The following is a 23,338-nucleotide window of genomic DNA, read 5'->3' on the forward strand; positions in this document are numbered from 1 at the left end:
CATATAAATGGCAAGGAGAAGACCTCATGATTTTTTTCTCTTTTCTAGCAAAAGGTGGGGAAATTAAACCAATTCTTTGAGAGAATGAATAAGTGCTTGCAAACTTGTTCAAGAGCAAGTCACAAACAACATGGGAAATGAATCCAGCCAAAACAAAGTCCACCTGAAATGCACAACCTCATCCTGAAGACCACAGGAGTGTAAAGATCTTTTATTTTCTTCTAAGATCTGGAAGGCAACAGTTGCTTCCTCCCTCTAGCTTGAGGAGACAACCACGGGATGTTGGATGTCCCATTTGTTCAAAAATTTGGAAGGAAACAACTTCATGAGGCTCAAAGTTTGATCCTTTTATTGCTTGATAAAACAAGTTCAGGTATTTAAGTTTTATCTTCCTCTTAATGACCTTGTTTCTAGTTTTAAATGGTGATGATTCTTTGTAAATGAGATCTTTGGAGGTTTACCATCAAAAAGTTTGTTCTCATATTATCCTTCGAGGCGTTTAAGAAATCATGTCTCATTTAAAAGATATTACATCAGCAGTTATGTTTACAGATAGGTCACTAAGTCTTTGGAGAAAAAAGGACTTTCCCAAGTTCGGATCAATGAAATAAAGGAATTAAGTTTCCTAATGAATAGCCACTTGGCCTACCCTTCTACTCTCTCTGTCTCTCACCAAAAAAAAAAAAAGATCATAAATAGTTGCAGATTAAGGGTATATGGGTATATGTTAGTTTGAGGATAAATAACTGACTTTCCCTCTCAAAGACTTCATTCCCAACACTCACCTTCAACCAAACACACTCCCCGCCAAAACAAATATAGCCGGTAAAGGGCAAACATTAGTACACTCCCAGTAGTTTGGGATTGAGTAAATGGCTCTCTGGCAAAGCCTTTTGGAGCCTTCTGAAAGTTTGAATTGAATTAAGTTTCTCAATTGGTTTCAGACAATCGGCCACAATATTTATTGCCAAGGCATTGCAGTTTCTAAGACCGTAGGGTCCAGACTCAAGTAAACAAGGAAAAATTCCAAATCAGAACAACAATTCAGTGTGGAGATTATATTGACAAAACCTTCACAAAATCTACTATTCTCAATTCAAGTCATGGAAAATCGTAAGTCCACAAATGGCTATCCACATATTTTGCAAACTTCTCAGCTCAAAGCATTATTTTTCTCCCCAACATAAGTCTTAAATCAATCTATTTTGCACAGTTAATTCTATGATTGCATAATTTACCTTGACTCACATGCCATAACATCTCCACTGTGGCTTCACCACACATGGGTTGGATCATCCAGCATTCGTTTAAAATTAAGAAGCTACTAATGCAATGTTCAAACGATCAAATCAATTAGCTGCTGCAAATATATGTAGTACAAACACTTAAAAAGTCATCTGCAGAAAACTGTGAACTCAGAGCACTTATCACTAACCAACCTGGCCTTGTCTATGCATCCGTTGGTAAACGAAAATCATCAAGGCTTTTCAATGTCTTTTCTGATAGAGGAATAGATACCTGGATCTGATTCCAAAGAGTAATATGATGCCACCTTTAGGGACGAGGCCCAATCTTATGTATGTTTTATCTATTAGTTCTATTTGATTATCCAATTGGAGGTTAATTTATCCAAATAATAGGTTAACTAAGCAACCGCCAATGACGACTTTGTATCTGATAAAATTGTCAAGCAAGAAAACAAACATCCCTTCAATTGCTGGTAGGAATTGAATTATGAGGATACAAAAAATGTTTTGTAGACAAGTAAGATTCATGTAAGGATTTTTATTTACATAAACATTTAGAATAGACAAATGATGGAACAAATTATCACCAAAATGATCATATACAATATATAAAGTTATCAAGTATAATACAAGAAAGAAGATTATTTCCTTTGTCCTGAAACTATCTCCCTGTCCCTGTAAAATGAATCTTAAGGTTCAGCAATGCAGGCTTTCAGACCATCCATCATGATAATAAGATCATCACTATATTATGTAAAATCTAAATCTTCAATAAACTTCAGTCCATCTTTGATGACTACCTTGGACATGCAAAACCAATTTCGACACTTTTGGGATCACTCTTCTGTATAAGTTACACCATCAGCTTGTTCAGCAGCTCCTCCAGTGATCGAGTTTCCTTGGCTGTGCTTCCTCAGCACTTGGGATCTGATGAACTCCTCAATTCTTAACTTAAGCTCGGTGTTGGGTATTAGCATGTCTTGAGTGAGAGGAGAACGGTTAAATGGATCAGTCTGCATATAAAATATGACAGATGTTAACCATGTTAGAGATAACAATAATGGCTTAAAAAGGAAATCAGCCACCAAAAAAATTACATTATCGCTAAGCAAGTGTCTTTGGATGACTGCTCGATCTATAGTTACCCTTGATGAGGGTAAGATGACGGGATCCTTCATCAACGTGTACTGCATGACGAGATTCTATTAGTATTCACAGTAAGTAACAAATAAAGGAGATATGAAACACATTCGTTCATTTGCATTTCCAACTTTGAGTACTACATGACTTAATAGTAGAACCAACTACTAAGTGACATTTGTAGTGCAGCTTTGCTGAGAATAATCATATTGAACTAAAGACATGAATACACACAACAGGAGCAACTTAGACCAACTTTATATAAATAAAATTTTCTGAAGCTGGAAAAAAAAGCCTAATTGAGTGTCTCCAATGCAGGCTTTGTTGAGAGGAGGCAATAAGCACCAAAGACATGCAAAGATATGATAACAATACAAGAACGTTTTCCTAATAAACAGTGTCCCTTCAAGTTCTTTTATGTGGTAGGAGAGAGAATTTATATTTTTTCTCTCACAAGAGAGATCAAGAAACTTGTCTAAAGGAAGAGGCTAGTCCTCATGGGCCATTGATAACATTGCCAATATGTACTTCGACAATTTATTACTATTATTATACACTTAATGTCATACACAATTCTTTGTCTCCTTAACACTCTATTAGGGGCTTCCATCAAGCAAGCTGAGGAAGAAAATAAGGAGAGATTTCACCAACCAAATTTCCATTTCTGCTACTAAATTTTACTCCAAATATATAGGGAACCTTCTCACTCAACAAGTTCAATAACACAACCATGGTGAGAAGTTCAATACATTCCCCAAGTAAGAAAATATTGCAACCACATTAAATGAATCAATTAGCCAACTGATTCGATTACTTAATGTCCAAATAAATATTTAATAATCTAACATCCTTGCTGGAAAACAGCTCGGCGTATTTTATTCCTTGTCAACAAAAAAAATCTTCAAATAGTATAGTAAATAGGATATTCGCGATCATGAACAAAGAATAGTATTCATAATTTTACAAGAATGTTTCCAACCTCCAATTATCCTTCCACTACAAAAAGTTTAGAAATGAGGCTTCATTTTAGCCTAGAAATTCAAGGTTTTACTTCCTTACTCAGCCAAAAAACCACAGTACTGAAAAACCAAAAGACATCTATACAAATAATACAATAAAACATTTATATAAATTAAATTATATAAACTTCAAGAATTCATTGTTTGTATGAGTTAGCTAATTGGACTGACTCAAGCATGCAATAATTGGTTCAGTGCTACATGGTGAATTAAATTAATAATGGAGAAGGGGAAAAACAAACTAGCAATAAGAATACAAGATTTTCATAAATATTCTCGCCATTGCAGTACTATTTTTGCATTTGAAGAATTCTGTGGTAGTTCAAGTAGACAATTGTGAAACCTTAAAAAATTTTCTTAAAAAAAGTTTTTCTGTTTCATTTATAATTTGTCCCATGATGGATAAAATTCATTATATCAATCCTTTTCTTCCCAGACTTTTTCTTAATTGGAGGGTTTTGACTTGGTTGTGTGAGCTTAAATTGTAGAATTGATGAATTAGGTTTCTCTCCTACTATTTGGGCTTTTCGGTTTTATTGTCAGCCCCTATACTGCCCATAGTTATCCTAGAGACAGAAACTCATTAATAACTCACAGAGGGTGGCATAAAGTTGACATTCAACCTTTCTTTTTTCCAAATTGAAAGATCATATGTCAATTCATAGAGCTGGCCAGCTAGAGCTTAGTTTAAAATTTAAAAAGGTAACTTCCACATAACTTGGACGTATGCAAGCTATGTTCTAGAATAAGAACATGCTTTCCGGCCTGAAAATCTATTTCACAGAGTAATCGAAGCAAAACTGCAATAGACTTGTTTAAAACACACACTTCAGTTTTTGTATGAGCTTATATGCATCTGTCTTAGATAATGAAAATGCATACCTGAATTGGGTCAAGGAATTCATCAGGTATTTCGCCAAGGGCGGCCTCAGTATCCATTGCTTCAGAAGCTGCTTCTTTGGCTTTGACCCCAAGCTGAACAAACTCCTGAATTACCCTTCCATCTTCACCAATTTTCCGCAAAATATTAGCTGCAGAAGCAAATAGCTGCAGCAAAGTCAAAGCTATCAGGCCACAACTACTGTTAGACATAGAACTATAGAAGTGTTGTTCTATGACACAGTTTTGCACAGACAAAACAGCCCCACTGGAGACATACTTTTTCATTATAAGAGCGCCCATCCTTTGAGATTGCAGCAGGAAAGATGTTTTCCTTGTCACCCCTTGCAATATGGATGTAGATCTCGACAATCTTCCAATGAATCATTCATAGCATGAGTTTTTATTCAGAATAAGAAAACAGTTAAGTTCTATATGCATGCTATTAGTTCATTAAGTATGAGATTAGATTAAGACAAAAGCAAAAGCACCAAGGCCTACGTGATACTAACTTGCTTTAGCAATTGCTTTGGTCTAAACTCATATTTTTCTGGATCCTTTACACTGAGAGATTTTCGTTGAGGGCCGGCAAGTTGCAAAAGGAAGTAGTTCAACATGCTTGCCACCCTTTCTACCTGAAATGAGGTGGTAAGAGATGCAAAAATTATTCAAGTGCAACATGAAATAGAAGATTTTAGTTGGATATTGTTGTACAGAATACCAAATCAAAATATATACAAGTCAACACAAATGAATATGGGAAAAGATTGTTCAATTTATTAGGACCTACAAATTAGAAATTTCCTGTCTGATTTGTTTGTTGGTCCAGTTAACTAACATTTACAAGAGGATTAAGTTCCAAACAGTCAGTTTATGCTTTCAGCTGTTGTGGAGTCAGTCCCTATGCACTGGATCTGAGCTTACAAAATGAGACATTTCTAGCTAACACTTTTGATCAGTCTCCACAAGGCTGCCGGTCAAGTTTCCAGTACAAAGTAAATATCTTGAAGTGGAAAGTTTAAATGTATATGTGGCCAAAGACAAGCTTCCTCATAACTGGTTGACTTCAGCTTTAAGAATTGTTGAAGGATGAAAATAGGTTAGTTTAAGTAGATCACCATTTCTGGAAGAAGAAAAGGAGCAGGAATTTGTTCAGATGTGAACGCAAGCATTCCAACATCCTCATTTGCCAACTTCATGTCAAATCGAACAATCTGAAAGCATCAAGTTGTAGATGTGTAAGGCAATGTCTGTCATCTGTAGCATAGCTCACATAAAGCACCAAGATATCTGTAAACAACAAGAAAGGCTTTATAAATTTAAAAATTTTATCTAAGAAAACTCGTTAAAAGCTCACATTTTCTCGCGAATGAAAAAGGCGCATTCTCTCCTCCCTCTCTTGAGCTGGCCTTCTTTCCCATTCTGCAGAATTAGCCATTTCTGCTTCTATTTCTTTGAGTTCAAGAATTTTATTCAAACTCTCATCAAGAAGATAAATGCTATCATTGATAAGGAAATTCAAAAAATTCAAATAAACTCCTTTCTCCTCTTCTCTAGCAATCTGAATCATTATACATAAAGAAAATTAAAGGCTGCAGCATGGGTAAATGTCAATGTTTAGCAATGAAAGTCAAGTGTATATAGAACTACTACCACGAGGGTCATCTTACCTGTCTCCATGCATTACGATGGCTAGGCACATTCCATAGATATTCAAGAAGTTCAGCAATATTGTGGCGAATAGTGAACTTGTCAAAGAACTGCACAAGCATGATAACAAGCAAATGAACAATCAACAAAGAGGACAATTCTCCTTAATGACTTCGCCCAATAGAAGATCATATACCGGATAAACAAATATTAAATCTATAATAAGAAAATATAGAAGAATAACAAAATTTACAATTTTCACCTGCGTATGAGAGCCAGTAAATTCAATGTCCACATAAAGTTTTAGAAGGTTTCTAACTAGGTAGTCAAGAGATAGTTGGTGCCCTTCAAAAAGGGAGGCAGTAGAAGATAAGCCACTGCAAGATTAAAGAAACATAATAGTTACATGCACAACATTCACCCACAAAATCAACTAAGCTGACAAATCAGCATTCAGCTTATTGGAAAGAAAGTGATTCACCTTCTTTGCGGCATCCAGCAATTCAACACTTCAACCATCTTGGCTCTCAGATAAGGATTTTTGATATAAGATGGACTTGCCATGAACATGATAATAAAATTCAAAAAATCATCCTGGTCAAAATTTATTATAACATGAATTCTGTCATGAGTTCAAAAACTTGAGAAATTAATACAAAATCCTCTCCTATTAAGGAGAAACTAGATTGGAAAAGTTTATAAGGAAACCCACCAGCACAAACCCTTCCAAAGCTCTTGGGATTCGAGAAGTTAAAATAAGTAAATCCATTGCATCATCAACAAAATGCTCTGGGATGCATGCGAATTCCATAGGGCATTTTGATGGCAACGGCATTTTAAATCCACCAACTAGACCAACCAACCATACAACCATTAATCTGTAGAAAGATAGAGTGCGTTGAAGTAGGACCCCATCCTTCAACAAAAAGATGTCTAATTAGGCGAAACATGGATTTGAACTGACAAGTAATAATTATTCTGAAAGTGAGTTAAGATGAACCAGATGTGTTCTCAAGCACTGAATTATGAATAACAATCATGCCGAACAACACAAGAACAGCATTCATATTATCATGGACCAGTGCTTATCCATCGGAAGAATGGTTTTGCTGTTTATTGCAAGATAATCATACAGAAAATTCAGAAGAAAAATTTTCTTCATTGTTTCACTAAAACAGAGGAGCTGAAGAGGAAATTAGGTATTGACCTGAACAAAATGCAGGCATAATCAAATGATGCTAATGCTTTTTTTAGGAGGAAGTTACAAACCAAGGAACTCAAGGAAACCACATCCAATGAACATCTTATATATAAGCTAGCAAGTAACCTAATGCCAACTAAAACCACACTCTTCAGTACTAGAAACTATATTTCTCTTGAGAGGCTCAGGTTCAGAAGTCCCCATTTTTCTGCACAAGTTTCTTGGTGCTCCTGACCACTTACTTTCCAGAAGGAGAATGTTAAGTAACAAGGATTGTTCTAGGCCCAAATCATGGGCAGGCATATCAATTTTCAGATAATTCATGCCTGAAAACCTTACTTGCCAATAAAAGTGTTTAACATCAGGAGGGCATAGAAAGTTACTTATATTATAATTTTGGTACCCAAAAAAGGAAGCAAAAAACACTTTTGCAGTGTATGCATGGTAAGCTGAACATCTTGAAAGAAAGCTCGTTGAAAAAAGGCCAACTGAATAATCCTGAACTAGCCAAGTGCTTAAATTTTTTATAATTTATACAGTAGCATATGTGCCAGCATGTGTATGTGATCCCTTGACTGTATGACGTTGCCTATATGCAACAATCATACCACAAATGGACTGAAAAGGCGATCCACTCATCATTGTGTGGTTGCACGTACAGCCTGCTTAGTATTGATTCTGGAGAGATATAAATAGCTAGGGCTGCAGATGAACCAAGGTGCTGATGATCAGCTTGGGCTTGGCTCAGTATTTGCTCATGCAAGCCTGGCTTCAGCTACAAAACAAGCTGAGCTCAAACTTCTTTTGGAGCTGGGCTCCATTAAATCAGCCGAGCCTAAACAGTGTCTTAGTTTGGAAAAAAAAGAAAGTGGGAAAGTTCGACTCGGCGTAGAGCTTAGCTGAGCCACACTTGAGCAATTGGCTCAAAGCTGAACTCAGGCTTAAGCCGAGCTCAAATAGCTCTTCTAACATGCTGAACCAAGTAAGGTTTTAAATCTCGTGAGATAACGGTGTACCAGTTTCTCTATAAAACGGGATGACCGCAATCTCGATCATCCATCCCCATTGATGTCCTCTATCTTTCTCTCCTTCTTTTTTCTTTCTTTCTTTCTTTTTTTCTTGTTTTTCTTTCTTCCTTTTAGCTTTCTTTTCCTCTACCTTCCTTTTTCTCCTTTCTTTCTCCCTTCCTTTCTTTTTTTCATTGTTTTTCTTCTTTCCTTTCATTTTTTTTCTTTTCTTTATCTTTCTTTTCTTTCCTTCTTTGTTGTTTCTTCTTCTCTCCCTGCGTGGATGGATTTCAGTATCCCGAGTCCGTCTCGATCCCGTTTTCTCATAGAAAGGGATGGACAATCGAGATGCCCCCCATCCCGCTGGGATGTAAAACCTGGAACCAAGCAAAGCAGCCTGATATTCTGCTAAGCTTGGATCATTTGCACGCCTACATAGAGCCTGCTCTTTTGTGGACCCAAGCAAGGAAACAGGTCCAAGCTGATGGGTAGGCTTGATGTGGGTTTTAAATTGGCCAAACATAGCATTAGTAATGTTAAAATGTCAATTATTTTATAGTTATTCCTACTAGGTAAGAGGTGCTAAGCAATAAATACAAATTGTTAGTTATTATTGCTCTAATATTATTATTGTCCATTCAAAAAAAAAAATTAGTATAGTTATTGTTGTTATTATGGTATTTAATATATAATATTTATTTTCAAATAGTTGAAAAATAGTGATGTATATGAACTCGCATATGCGGTCCACATACCAAATTTGCACTATGCATTCCCTTGACCACCCACATATCACAGCCATGTTTTAAAAAGCTGACTGGCATAGACTAGACACAAGACAGATGTTAAAACTTACTAATATTTTCCATAGCTTTGTTCAGACAAGCACTAGCAACCACCATACCATTCAACAACACAACCAACACCAGGAACATTGTAATAATTTCTACAGGTCAACTACCAAGGGAAGAATGCAGTTACACCCCATTAGTTGTACATATGGGGAAAATGATTATTCAATGTACATTGAAGACTGCAGTCTCACAGGTTATATCCCAGAAAAGTTCAAAGGCATATATTCTCAAAAGACACCTTATGCTCTGCATGTGTTCACAATAGGTGTCATAAGGAAATTATAAAGGTTAGTTGTGATTATATGTAACATAAGGTGGAATTTGTGGCGATAACAAGCCAAATAAATGAACCCACATATTGATCAGATCAAGGTTCACCGTCTCGGTACCGGATCCCATATTAATATGTAGTACGGTATGAGATGGCGAGGATACCAAGTGTTGGTACAATACGAGACTACGTACCTATTCGGTATGTACGTCCAATATGCTACAGTACCAATTGGTATGGCGAACCTTGGATCAAACATTAAATTCACTTATCAAGCAAGATGTCGAAAATACGATTAGCACCTACTAGATACATGGTCTAAAAAGAAAACTTAGATACCATTTGAATGCAGCGAGGCAACAATTGACAGTCCTCTAAAGTGAATAAGAATTTTTGAAGAAACTCATGGTGAAGAAGATCAGATAATGAAAAATGAAGTAGTGGTAATATGGAATATGTAACAAGTAGAATACTATATGGAAAAATGATAACCATGTGACTTCAACAACATACTCTTAGTATCTGAGCTTCATAGCAGAGTTTGTCCTGTGACAATATCTCAATTGCTTTCTCCAGACGCTTTATATCAGCCTCAAGTTGGGGTGAAGCTCCTTCATCTCTCATGGCTTTATAGGTTGACAAATCTTCTTCATACCTTGCCAGCTCCTAAAATTTTATAAACAAAAAAGATATTATTAACAGAATTTTGATTTACTACAAAAAGACAATTAAAAAAAAATTGGACTAGATGTCCTTATGACTGAAGCTATCTTGGACTGTGGTATAAAAAACCTTCTTGTTAAGTCAATTAAGAAGATAGTTGACAGAAAAATCAATATATAAGTTTGTCTTGCATATGCTGAATGTTAAGTCTGCATTAAAGGCCACTTTCAAATAACTACAAAGCAACACAAAGTATTTTTTAAAAAAAGGTACCGTTAAACATTGGGCATAATAGTTACCAGCATATAATAACTTCCTAAGCTAGAAAAGATGGACATGGATGAGTTTTACTCATATGTGCAATACAATACATCAAGCTCAGGTATTCTGCATATGAGCACAGAATGTGTCCAAAGTGAGCTGAATCTTGTTGTTTTTTGGTACAAGTGGGCAATCATACTGCTCTAGCGTGAGTGTGACTTATAAAGTCAGAAAACAAAAAGTCCTGCAGGGCCCATAGGCATGTCTCACCCTGTTGCCAGATCCAACTTCTGGTGTGCTCGGCAACATAACATGCAACCCAATCTGCCACACTGTTCGCCTCCCGGTAAACATGCCAAATAGACACCGCAGCGGACTCAAAGGAAGTGAGCTGAATCTTTCAATAAATCAGTGCACTGCCAGTTACATATCACACCTTAGACTTTAAGTGGGATATGTAGCCAGGCAGATCCCATGCATGTGTGCTGCCCATATGTAGCATCTCTACAGCATGATGTGAAAGTCATGCTAAATTAAATAAACAAAAGGTTCAGCAGAGCTATGCTGCTCCCAGCAGGAGATTAGCAAAACCTGTTACCCAGTGAAAAGAGAGGAAGGCTACTCAAAAGAATGAATAAAATACCTATTCAGGGCAAGTGAAAAAAGAAGACAGGAGGCAGTTGGACTTAGGTCAGCCAATTGCCATTCCTCTCCTCCATGGAGAGGTTCTGCTTCAAACCTGGATGGTGGCATTCCCATCGTGCTTCCCCAAAAAACAAAAGAAAAAGAAAAAGAAGAAACAAACAAGAAGGATAGGAAAGAAATTTTTATTTCATGCAGATGTCTATGCTTCATTGCGCCAATAAAACCATGTCAGAAAAGAACAAGAACAACATGCAAATAACTAAATACATTGTTAGATGAAGAAATCATCCATCAATTTGAAAATTCAAGATTATGCATCAGTAGATACTGCTGCCATAGTTTCATGGATGCCCGACACTTGGAAAAATCATTGTTTTAAATAATGATGTTAAAAAATTATAACAGCTATTGCAATGGTTCATGATGATCTATATGAGATATAAAATATAAAATATAAAATTAAACATAAGTAGCTCTTTGCATGTACTGTGTATGTATAACATACTAACCTAAAGATGTTATATGATGGTCACTACAGTTTTTACTTTTTAAATTCTTGCTGTTCTCAAATCTGAAACTAAAAATTTTATGTTGCTAATTTTAGTTTTTAAAAATAAAATAGAAAAAAGTCACAATACTGTTTTGTCAAAGTCATAGGTCATTATATGCCACTGTAAGAACTAATTGACCCTAACAGAATATTCAGAAACATTAACTTTTTTTACACTTCAAAAAAAAAAAAAAAAGCTCAGTTCTACATAACTACTCTAGCCCATTGATGCTCTTAGTTCACACCTGTTTCATGCGACTTCTCAGAAGAAGGATGTATATTATCAATTCTCCCACCAGATATGAAACATGCTTATATGCAGGCGAATAGTGACATAACAAATGTTTGCAACATCAACCCTTACCTGTCAGCACAGAGTGTACCACAATGATCCAGTACAATTCACAGGCTTCATACCAACATATGGTACCAGTGCTGTCTCAACTCTAACAGCATAAGATATATTGATACAAGGACCCTGCACTGACCTGACTCATACCACTAATTTAGCAGTAGAGGACCCGGTATGAAGACTGAAAATATAGGATATAGCAGCACACAGTTTGGCAAATCCCCATCACGCAATGAATGCTAGCCCCTAAGCAATTTCAAATGTAGTCACATGAATAGGTGGCATGGAGATATGCAAAAGTAAGATTTTAAATCCCTTGGGATAGGGGTGTCCCGGTTTTCACCCGAAACGGGATGCCCCGCATCCCACCCCATCCCGGTGGCCATCCCGATCGGTATCCAAGTATACGCTTGAGACGCCCTTTTATATATATAAATATTATTTTTTTGAACTTATCTTGAAGTTTTATTGATCTATTTATTGTTTAAATATATTTGAACTTCAAAATTAGTTGAGTGTCGAGCTGTCGACCACGCAAGAGTCCCATCACTATTTTTTTAAAATTTTTCTTCATATGTCGTCCATGTGAATTCGTCTGACAAAATTAGTCCCATGAATTCCTTTTCATATGAATGTTGGATACGACGATTTTTTCTTGGGAATAGTTGTATGGGCATGCGAATCAAGTCAAAAGTTCAATCCCTTAAAACATGGATACGATGATTTTTTTTTTTTTTTTTACATTTGAGTGCTTTGATAGTGTGGATGCGAAGACCAAATGAAGCCACGAGCGCAAGATCGAAGGCCTGTGGGTGCGGCCTCCATATGGCATGCACCTGGTGGAATTGGACCGCCCATGGGGGATAACACGCCACGCCACCCCTTGTATTTCACCAATTCCCGGTTGCGAGCTATCCACCATGCATATGCTCCAAGATTTGATCTGGTTCACTTGGACATGGGTTTGACACCAGGCACAAGATACATTACAATCGCGCAATCAAAGGGATGGCATCGCGGGAGAAAATTTCATATCAAAGTCCGACGGTGCCAAGCTCTCTTTCCTTCCCCTCCAGTCCTCTCTCCTCCCTTCTCCATCTCGGTTGGCTTGGCTCCTTGTTGGAAAATCTGACGAACTCCCTCCTCTCCTCTCTCCTCCATTCTCCTTCCCGAGTTGTCCTCCCTCCCGGCATACTCTGCTCTCGAAAAATTAGAATCGAAGGGAGAAGACCATGCTCCCTCCGGTGATGATGCCGATACCGATGCACCAGCAGAAAAAAGAAGAGGTTAGTACTCCCTTCTCCTTCATCCCCCCCCCCCCGAGCAACGAATGGCTCGTTCGAAGCATCAACGGCAGTCGGCAGCAAAAAAAAAATTAAGGCACGATCAGAACAGCCGTGCCGGCGTTTGATTCAATCGGGATGAAGATGGGACGGCCTAGACGGAGGCCAAAAATGCATTTCGAGATCCCGTACCCATCCCTGGTGCCGGAATCTCAAAGGAATGGGACGGAATGGCCCGGACGGCCCCCATCCCGTTGGGACTTAAATTGTTGCGCAAAAGGGATTCACCAAGTTTGGCATAGCATTTATCTGAGCATGTAAGTAGTGCTCTAGTGTAAATAGAATGTGCTTTGCAGCATCGAGATATATGTGACATTCTCACAAATATATCCTCCAAGGTACAAAGATACAAGCATGGTACCAAATAATATCCCTATGACCACTTAACATTGCAACAACTTTTATTAACAGCTTTGAGGCACCTCCATCATGTTATAATATCCCTTAAAAATTATGGATGTTTAGTGTTTATGAATGTTTAGTTATATGTAATCATCATTAACTTATCCATCAACCACTATCTGACATAGTAACGGTACATCTGAGTGATATAAACTTTATATCTTATTCAGATACAAAATTTTGTTAACGATGTTACTTCATTATGATCCATTATTTGGGCTAACAACAGCCATAATAATGCAGTGAAACAACCAAAAAGATCTTTTGAGCTATGAATTTGGTAAAGTGATGGTTCCTGTACTGTCCAAACCACTTATAACAATTTTCTGCCATAGCTGTTAGTATTTGAGCAAAGAGAATTTAATCTTTGGGTATTTTATAATCACACCCATCATAAATGAAATACTCCAACTTTACCTGGAATAGCAGGTTGGCAACAATTTTTGATAGCACCAGTCATGCAACAAATTCAATATAACTGAATAGAAAATGCTAGCGGTGACCTGTAATTGCAAGTGGGTTTCAATTTGACAAAAATGTGTTTGGAATTAGAAAATAACTAGTTTATCATTATATACTCTATTTGAAACATCTAGTGTCCACCCACACTTTCACATCATTAATTTATACGAAAATTTGATACCAGCCACATAAATTATATTCTGCAAGTTCTACAATTAATATCACCTTTCAAGACAAGGTAAAATAATAAAGAGTAAATTACAATAACCTCCCTTGAAGTTTGAGGTAATTATTCCCACCCAATGTTTTGAAAATATATATTCTACTATCTAACTTTTGCTATATATATATATGACACATAACCCCTTACGAATATCTTTCTGTTAAATAAACTAATGATCTTACTAACATCATCACTATCTAATCTATTTGAGTCTTAAAATGTCTTATATTTTTTATATTGATATTTTTTTTATTTTTCAAATTTTAAATTTTTATATTGACCAAGGGTTTATGTGTATATTTCTGAAATGTTGGGTGGGATCATATAATTACCCCAAACCTCGAGAGGGGTCAGGGTAATTTACCCAATAATAAAAATGGAACATACAACAAAAAGAGGCAGGATAACCATGTAGAGTATAATGACATCTTCAGCAAATAATGCAGATTCTTTATAGCATACCTGAGCAAGATGTTTGAAGTCTGATAGTGCTTTCATAAGACCCAAGTTAAGTACTCTTGCAGTCATAAAGAAACATTCACATATAAATGAATATTTACTCTTTCTTGAACAACCCATCAATGGCTTGGCATTAGAAAGGCCACCATTACCACCAGAACTTGTAGCTTCCTTGGATTCTAATACACGGTTATCTTCCCCAACGTTATTGACATGCCCATCAGTCTTCTCACAATTTTCATTATCTATCCATGCTGCAACCTCTTCAGATGATGCATGCATTGCTGTCAATTGTCTAATATAAACAGTGGCACTAATTAGAAGTCAATAAAATAAATGAGTCAGAAATAAAAAATAGAGCAAATAGATAACAGACTCACTTGAAATCTAGACGATTGTTATAAAATAAATAGTTTACATCAATTTTGTCCCTTTTTGTTGTGGCTGCATCTAGAAAGGGTTCACAAAGCCGAAGCATTACAGCACTAAGATTCACAAACATTCCAGTACTGGCACATAATATCGGATCAACCTGTAGCATGATTATGTATCATGGTGATAACTTTAACCAAATGAACAGAAGTAAAACATGAAAAGGGGAAAAAATAACATATGATATTAGAACATGCATCAATTATGCGTTCCTATCAATATTAATCTTTTTGTTGATTACCTGCATGCGAGACCTTGCTGAGTTTTTTTTAATCACCTCAGCAAGATATTCAAGAACTTTTTCCCGTGTATCCACATTTTTCAGTAAGGCAAGGAAGACTTCTCCAAGGTCATCATATAAAATATTCATGACTGTCCTGATTGTTGTGTAAGATGATAACAAATCAGCTGGACGACGTGTTGATGCTTCAGAAAAGCATTGCTGGCTGTGTAATTGTAAACAAGAAAATGGAAAGATAATGAGGAAAAAACAAAAAGATACATCATAGCATGAGAACATGCATATTAGAGTCACATTGAGGTAATTCAGACAGATGTCCTGACAACTGGAAATCATTCTAACATGTTACAGGCAGGTTATAAACGATGTGGTGTACAAAGGCATGATTCCAAAATGTGCTTGCCTAAATGACTGGCTCCATATTAACCATAAATCAAGTCTCCACTTAGTAGTGTGCTTTCTTAGAAGGAAAGAAGTTATCTTATTTCGGTTAATATTTTTACATGAAGTACAAATAGTCTATAAGAGGAAAAGGAGCAGGTAACGAATTTTGATTTAATTATCTACTGAATAAGTGAAAACAGAATCATAAGTCACAAAAAAAGAAAAGTGTAGTAGAAAAACTAGATATACAGAACCTCCTGTGCTCCATTTCTTTTCATGTTCCATGTGAAGCAGGTTAGTAGAAAAACTAGATATACAGAACCTCCTGTGCTCCATTTCTTTTCATGTTCCATGTGAAGCAGGTTAAGCAGTTAACTATTGCACAACCTTATACAAAATTCGTCATGTGATGATTTGAGAGATGACTGCCGCAAAATACCTTCTCTCACTAGCATATTTTTCTTGCCAAATTGCCAGTCAGTCAGAGTGATATATTCAAAAAAGAACAATATATAATTTATCTACAGCAAACAAAATTTGATGTTGCAACAGATACGTACATCAAATTGATTGTGAATGACCTGTGAAAAAAATTAAGGGAAACAGAAAGAATTTTAAATGCAAGAACACGATAAAAATGTTAGCATCAAGGTTTTAACAGCCATTGGCAGACATGGCAAATGCTTTGGCATGTCTTACAGTGCTGATGCACATCTCATGACAGCTGGAAAGGAAAAATGCCCTGTTGTAACTAAAAATTAAAAAAAGTGACTTATTGTCATACCAACCCAAAACCAGGTTTTGAGACTTGCCCAGCATAAACCAACATCTGAAACCATGGCTTGCATCATGAGAAATATAGCATTTAGCAAAAATGGACAGCAACAAAGAGTATTTTAAACATGAAATAAATATGTGGGATAAGGCTTTTCAGTTGTAGCCAACTACTCTATATTCCAGCAATTGTGCCCATTGCCATTTGGAGGCACAAATTCAAACATCAGGAGGTGCTTTCCCAAGTGTTTGACCTAGATAATTCTCACATCATTTCTTCAAGAAATGAGCAATATTGCCCCAGCCAATGTCTCCGAGTGTGTGTGTGTGTGTGTGTGTGTGTGTGTGAGAGAGAGAGAGAGAGAGAGAGAGAGAGAGAGAGGTTTCTTCATTAAATTATGGTTACGAGTATCTAACAAATTAGGCAATACTCCAAAAATAAATAAATGATATAAGGGGTATTAGCTTCCAATTGGAGCACAATAATGTGTGCATTGATTTGAAGGCACAGATATGGGTATAGAGTTCTTTGACGAAGGAGAGCCGAATGGACCAACAAACGAAGGATTGGATCTTTTTTTTTTTTTTTTTTTTGATTGGCTCTTTTCTCTATGCTTTTTACTAGGTAGTATCACGCAAAGAAAAAAAAAATATTAACCATTTGGACAGATTTAGATAGTCCCAGAAATCTTATGATTGATATACCCAAATATGGACGGCAACATAATTATTTAGAAAAACAAATGCTCTTTGATTAGTGAAGTTTTACTTTGACTGAAAGGCTAATTTTGAGTCAAGTTCTTTTTAATTAGAATCCTAGAGTTCTGTAGGTGATTTGGGAGTCCCTTTAGGATTAGGAGTTAGATTTTAGGAAATTTTACATTTCCAAATAGTGGCCTATTAGAATTGACAGTTCTTGCATGATTCATAGATACTTCATGATGAAATATTTCTTCCCAAGTCCTCTTATTGCCATGACTTTTTTTCCTTTCCTTCTTCTTGTTTGTCAACTTCTCACCATTTTTTACATGCAACACAATTCAAAGATTTGCTTCGTTTGGTATTAGATGCGATTAAAAACTCTGACCTTGAAGCAGAGGCATCCTCTTTGAAATCCATGAAACATTGTGGCTACTGGCTAGTACCAAGCATGACAATTGGTTTCAACAAGATGAAGGAAACCTTGATAATAACAATGATGCAATCAGTGACATACAATAATTTATTAATATTGTAATAGCATATAGGAGAAATAGGCAAAGCATAACACATAGTTCAATCATCTTAAGAGCTAGATGCAACAAAGCTTTATGCTTATAAAAGCAAGAAGAGCACAATCTAAAACTTGAGAGCAACAAAATAAAAATAGAATCTTATGACTCTTCATCTCATGTTGAGAAGAGAATAGATCTACTTTTTAACAAGGAAACTGGACCCTGGAAATAACCTAGGACTATCATATGCTGAAGTTAAGGGTCCAACATAAAACATTTGTTCAAATTCAAGATAGAGGATACCAAATGAGCATTTTCCCTAACCAAGTGCCTACCACCTATAAAGGCAAGTCCTATAGATAAATTCCCTTTGTCTGCGAATCTTGTTGACAATTGGAGATGCATGTCAAACAAAGAGAAAAACTATAGCTGACTTCCAGAGAAAATAGTAAACACAGTTTTCCTAGATAGCTTGACACAATAAATTAATAACAGAAATTATTATCCTCACCAGAACTATAGCTGAATTCCATACCTGAAGATAGTGAAACACAGTTTTCCTTGATATTTTGACAGAGGAAGCTAAAAACAGAAAGAATTATCCTTGTTAAAAATGCTTCCATTTCATTTGCCACCCATATTCAAGAAACTCCAACAGTCCAATAGAGCTGTGTTTACTGTTATGCATCTGGTCTTACAGATCCAAATACAGAGCACCATACTGTCCTTAAAATCACACTCAGATTTTTGTTTGTTTCTTTTTTCTTTTCTTTTTTTTTTGCCATGATTTTTCTTACATCATGAAAAGCTAAGCATGAGCCAACAAAGATTTTAAAATGCACTTCAATTTCGTCACTTTTTACATCAAATCACACCTTTGTAGTTTTTAATTTAGAAATAAGGACAAACTTATCCCAACGCTTCTTGTTTTCTTTGCAACAGATTTTTCTTCTCCTCTTCACCGTCACAGAACAAATGGTGGTATTTCATCTAAGAAATACTTCCTTTCATTGAGAAAACTTGGAATCATGACCTTTTGGATGGTCATTGATTCCACTGAAATCAACCAGCTAGTGTTGAAGCTTCTCAAAAAATCATCGCATGATATCCCTTATGAAACAATGCCTAGGTGAAGAGAAAACATCAGATTCAACAATTTGATAAGTAACAATTTGATAAGCCTAGCCAAACTGTTAGCTCCCACAAGTATAACGTCTAGAAGTCACCCTGAAGCATAAGTTGTGGGAAACCTTTTCCCAGTTTATGAGGATGCCATAGTTCAATGAATGCATTTCTAAAGCTTGCTGAGTAGATCAGCAGCAAGGACAAGATTGAGATTGGTATACACTACAAGCTGCAAGTTCCAGAGAACGTCCAGCAACAAGAAGAAGATTTTAGTTTGTCATAGTGGCATGGCCATTAAGTTACAAATTGGAGGATGAATTTATAGCAAAGCATGTAACCAAGGCAAAGATTCATAAGATACGTGGTTCAGCAACAATTTTAGCATCAGAAGCATTTAAAGAAACAAATAAATAGAGAAGAAGAGGGGCATGTAAAGTGAGAAATTTATCAACTCCTTTTTTTCAGAAATACAGGAGACACTTACACTAGGGTTCAAAACTTCGTTGCCAAAGTTGGGAGTGGGTGCAGGACACCAAGAGCTGGAGGCACTGGAGCAAAAGCAAGAGCAAGAGTGGGAGAAGGCGCTGATCCATGGAAGCGAATATGTTAAACACTTTCATTAAGAAAGTACTTAGGAATCATGTGGGGTTCAAGATTCTGAGAATATTGCCAAGGGATTACGTTACACTATTCAAAAGAAATTAGGTTCTAAGTTTCTAACAGACCACTCACAAGTTGAAAGGGTGCCAAATAGGCTGATAATAGATAGGTTAACATCCATCCATATTCATTTCCGCTAGCTATAGATACAAATCTCAGCATCTGACCCTTATTTGTGTTCATATCCATATCTTCCAACGGAAACCAGATATGAATATAGATAAACAATACTACCCAATCCATATCCAAACATTCAGTTGTGCTTGCAATCCTATTTACTCTTATATAGCTCTCATGAATATTAGAGGAAAGAAACTAACAATATCGTCATGTCTTTTACTTAATTTACCTTCGATAGAATGATATCTTTGACAAAGCTATTCAATTTATATCTATATTTATATCTGTCTTGTCAATCTCCAATTTCTATAAAAATCTATTTAAAATAAATATGGATATGAATTACCAACATGATCCACATCAAATCATGTCAATAATTCATATCTATATACAATTAATATCCATATCTATATCCATATTTGTTAACTATTTGATTAATATGAGTATCTGCATCCATATTTGTTAAATAAAAAGAGATGCAGATATGGATATATCGATACCCAATCCATATCAGATCCATTTTCAATCCTAGGTGCCCACTAGCTGAAATAAGGTTTGTTCTCAATAAATTTGTCAATATGTAGACATAAAAGAAGAAGGAGAAGGAAACTCACATTAGCAACTAAAAAGCAAAAATGGGTACATGAGACCTCAAGATGAAGGAGAATTTTTTTAAAAAGAAAAACTAAATTAATACACCAGGACTCGTGTCTTATATGGCGACTACAAAATGCAGGCAACCAAGGGACTGCATAACACATTATGTGTTATGCAAGCCATATGTGCAGGTATATATGCAGCTAGAATTTAAATATTTAAAAATAAATAAAATATTTATAAATAATAATAGTAATTTTTTTAAAAATAATAGCAATATTAACAAAAAAATTATCTAGCAATTAGTGCTTGACTCTTAATAGAAATAATTATAGAGTACTTAACATATTAACATTTTTATACATGCATCCAGCATGCTTGAAATCCACATCCAACCAATCATTAGCTTGAACATATTGTCTTTGCATGGGCCTGCATAGAAGCCACATATATGGCCACACAATACTAAAAGGCCATGCAAGGTTTACCATCTCAATACTGAAGCCCCCATACAGGTACAATCCTATTAATGTGTCAGTACAACTGATACAATGGCCGATTTGGCACACCAAGTGTCGGTACACCCCTTATATCATGTATTGGTTCGATACCGATACGATGTGGCATAGTCGGTGCACATCTGTACCAATCAGTATAGCAACTCTTGAGGCCATGATTGTGGTTGCACAATGATGAGCTACATATGCAGTTGCACAATGTTGACTGTACTGCACATGTATCCTCAAAGTACTAAACAAACCCTCTTTAGTCCAATATAAGGCCCAACTGCATATGGTAGCCACGTAAATGAGGTGTGGATGGACAGAATTTTGTAGCCACATATGCAGCTTGATACACTGCATTTTAAAACAATAACTAGGAGTTTGTTTTAGATATTGATAGCACTAATGACATGGCAAACATAAGATAACCTCAAAACAACTTCAATGTACTCGAGCATTTAAATTTTGATACGACCTTTTAGGGAGCTCATAGACTGTTCAGAAGTGCATATGAAGATATTTGGCAAACAATTGACTTAAGCACCAAATATGAATGATAGTATATGGCTAGGATATATCTCAATCAAAATTAAAAGTACAGATCATTCAAAACATAAATAACCAGATATCAAAAAAGTGCTTTAGATCATTCAAAAAAAGAACTTACCCAACATCTGGTTTACTCTTAAACTCCTTGTAGTCAGGCAGTGCGCTGACATGAAGAAAAGCTCCTAAAATACTCGCTATCTCAATCACCCGGCCCTCCCCAATCAGCAAGTAAGTCTCTTTCGGGATCCACCTGGGGTGATTCACCAGAGCCTGGGCACAATTTGGAAAACCCACTAACAACAGCAGTGCTCGCAATGGCTGCTGAAAGTTTCCTAATGCCGAAACCCGATCAACACTCTGCTTCAATTTCTCAAACAGGTCCAACATAATCGGCTCCAAGCTCTCCGCATCCGCATCCCTAAAGAATTCCTCCAAAAATCTTGGGGGACAGCTCAACTCCCCGCCTAAGCTGTTTCCCCCGAACCCATCCATCGGGTTCGAAACCTCCGAGAAGATCAACGACAGGAGCTGGGAAGTCACAGAACCACCAACTCCACCTGTAGGCACAAACATATCAGGATTGCCGACGTGAATCCTGCAATAGGAGACGACCAATTTGCGAGCTTGTGTGACAGCAGATTCAATCTCCGATCGGACCGATGGGTCCTTCATCGAGGCCACCTTCCTCCCCTCCTCATATGCCCGACGATAGCAGCCGATCAAATAGGAGAAGGTGGGCTCGGCGCCAGGAAAATCGCCGGAGAGGCGATCGATAAGGACTCTCTCCATTGAGTCCCGGGACAGCATGAGGGCCTTGCCCTCGCTGAGGATCTCGGCGGCGGTGAGCTCCAAGTAGACGACTTTAGGGTCGTTTTCGACAGGGTTTGCGAGGGAGACGAGGAAGATCTTGCGGAGAATGACGTCTTCGATCTCCTCTGGGGTTCGCTGGGGTTTCCTGGCCGCCATTGGAGACGAGTAGAGAGCTCGGAGTCTATAAAGAGAGGGGAGAGTTCCACGTCACAGGGGAAAGAAAGAGAGGAGAAGAGACTTGGATTGGGATTTAGCGGAGGAAACGGGATTAAATGCTGGAGATATCCAAGAGTTTGGGTTTTGTGGGGGGAGAGAGAGTAGGAAGCCGGGGTTCGGTGGCGTCGCAGAGTTGCAGGGTGATCAAGGATTCAGGATGCACCGCCAGCGGGGCTGTTTATAATTCGATTTCAGATTAAAAATTATTTCAAAATTATTTCGGATCGAATTAAAATTAAATTAAATATAATTTAAATTAAATATAATTTAATTTAATTTTTATTTTTTATTTTTAAAAATATTAATTTTCGATTTAATCCGATTCGATTAAAAATTAAAAAAAAATTATAATTATAATTATAATTATAATTTATATTATTTATTATATTGAGAATTTGTTGGTTAAATAGATAGATGATAAGATATTTAAATTTAATTTGTTATTATAATTTATTGTAATGCTTGATTGCTTATTTGTATTATAGATGATGTGGTTTTTGACATGTTACATTTTATTTATTATCGATTTATCATTTATCAATTACTAATATATCATTACTTATCAATTACTGATTTTTAATATAAAAAATTATCCATCAACAAATTTAATAAATTTTAAATTTAATTAAATTTAATGTAACAAACTAACAATAAATTCATAATAATTATTTATATATATTATATTAAAAATAGATAATTAAAAATAAAAAAAATTATAAAAAAAATTGAATTACCAAATCAAATCGATCCAAAATACTCGGTTCGATTTCGATTGGTTCCTTTCTTATATGGGCCAGTTTTCAATTTTTATTTTTTTGTTATTCAATTTTTGGATCAGATTGGTTCGGATCAAGTTGGGTCGATTAAAATCGAATGAACAGCCCTAACCGCGAGGTGGACTGCAAATAAGCTGGGTCGGTCCCGATAATGTTCTCGAGAAAGTCGTTGGGCATCGTGTGCAGTGCAATAAAATTAATGTGAAACATACCATTTAATTATATTGAAGCATGTAGCATATTTAATGATGGGACAGATAATTAATACCATTTAATTTTTTTTCTCTAACTTTTAGTAATGAACTCGGA

At 36.2% G+C, this 23,338-nt stretch overlaps 1 protein-coding gene across 2 annotated transcripts; it reads right to left on the bottom strand.

The window, feature by feature from the left end:
• Positions 1-1,770: 1,770 nt before the first annotated feature.
• Positions 1,771-22,410, bottom strand: LOC105056004 (probable ubiquitin conjugation factor E4). Of its 2 annotated transcripts, XM_010938065.4 has the most exons (17): positions 21,346-22,410; positions 15,302-15,506; positions 15,009-15,160; positions 14,632-14,923; positions 9,782-9,934; positions 6,648-6,851; positions 6,417-6,529; positions 6,198-6,312; positions 5,956-6,045; positions 5,643-5,846; positions 5,404-5,499; positions 4,798-4,920; positions 4,566-4,658; positions 4,289-4,453; positions 2,345-2,434; positions 2,048-2,260; positions 1,771-1,922 (listed from the first exon to the last, which is right to left on the bottom strand). In XM_010938065.4, exons 1-16 carry the CDS (start codon positions 22,191-22,193, stop codon positions 2,084-2,086), a joined length of 3,120 nt encoding a protein of 1,039 aa, XP_010936367.2. In that variant the 5' UTR covers positions 22,194-22,410; the 3' UTR covers positions 1,771-1,922; positions 2,048-2,083. The 2 variants fall into 2 exon arrangements, with proteins under 2 accessions (XP_010936367.2, XP_010936366.2); XM_010938064.4 differs by having other exon boundaries at positions 1,771-2,260.
• Positions 22,411-23,338: the final 928 nt, after the last annotated feature.

Source organism: Elaeis guineensis, chromosome 13 (genome assembly GCF_000442705.2).
Source record: "Elaeis guineensis isolate ETL-2024a chromosome 13, EG11, whole genome shotgun sequence".
NCBI classification, from domain to species: domain Eukaryota; kingdom Viridiplantae; phylum Streptophyta; class Magnoliopsida; order Arecales; family Arecaceae; genus Elaeis; species Elaeis guineensis.

What these genes read in the sequence shown, in the direction of transcription:
- LOC105056004 (XM_010938065.4), bottom strand. Translation starts at nt 22,193, where the DNA reads ATGGCGGCCAGGAAACCCCAGCGAACCCCAGAGGAGATCGAAGACGTC. An exon ending in CAGCAAGGTCTCGCATGCAG is followed by an intron (nt 15,161 to 15,301) that starts GTAATCAACAAA and finishes ATCATGCTACAG; the next exon opens with GTTGATCCGATATTATGTGC. An exon ending in GACACTTGCTTAGCGATAAT is followed by an intron (nt 2,261 to 2,344) that starts GTAATTTTTTTG and finishes TTTTATATGCAG; the next exon opens with ACTGATCCATTTAACCGTTC.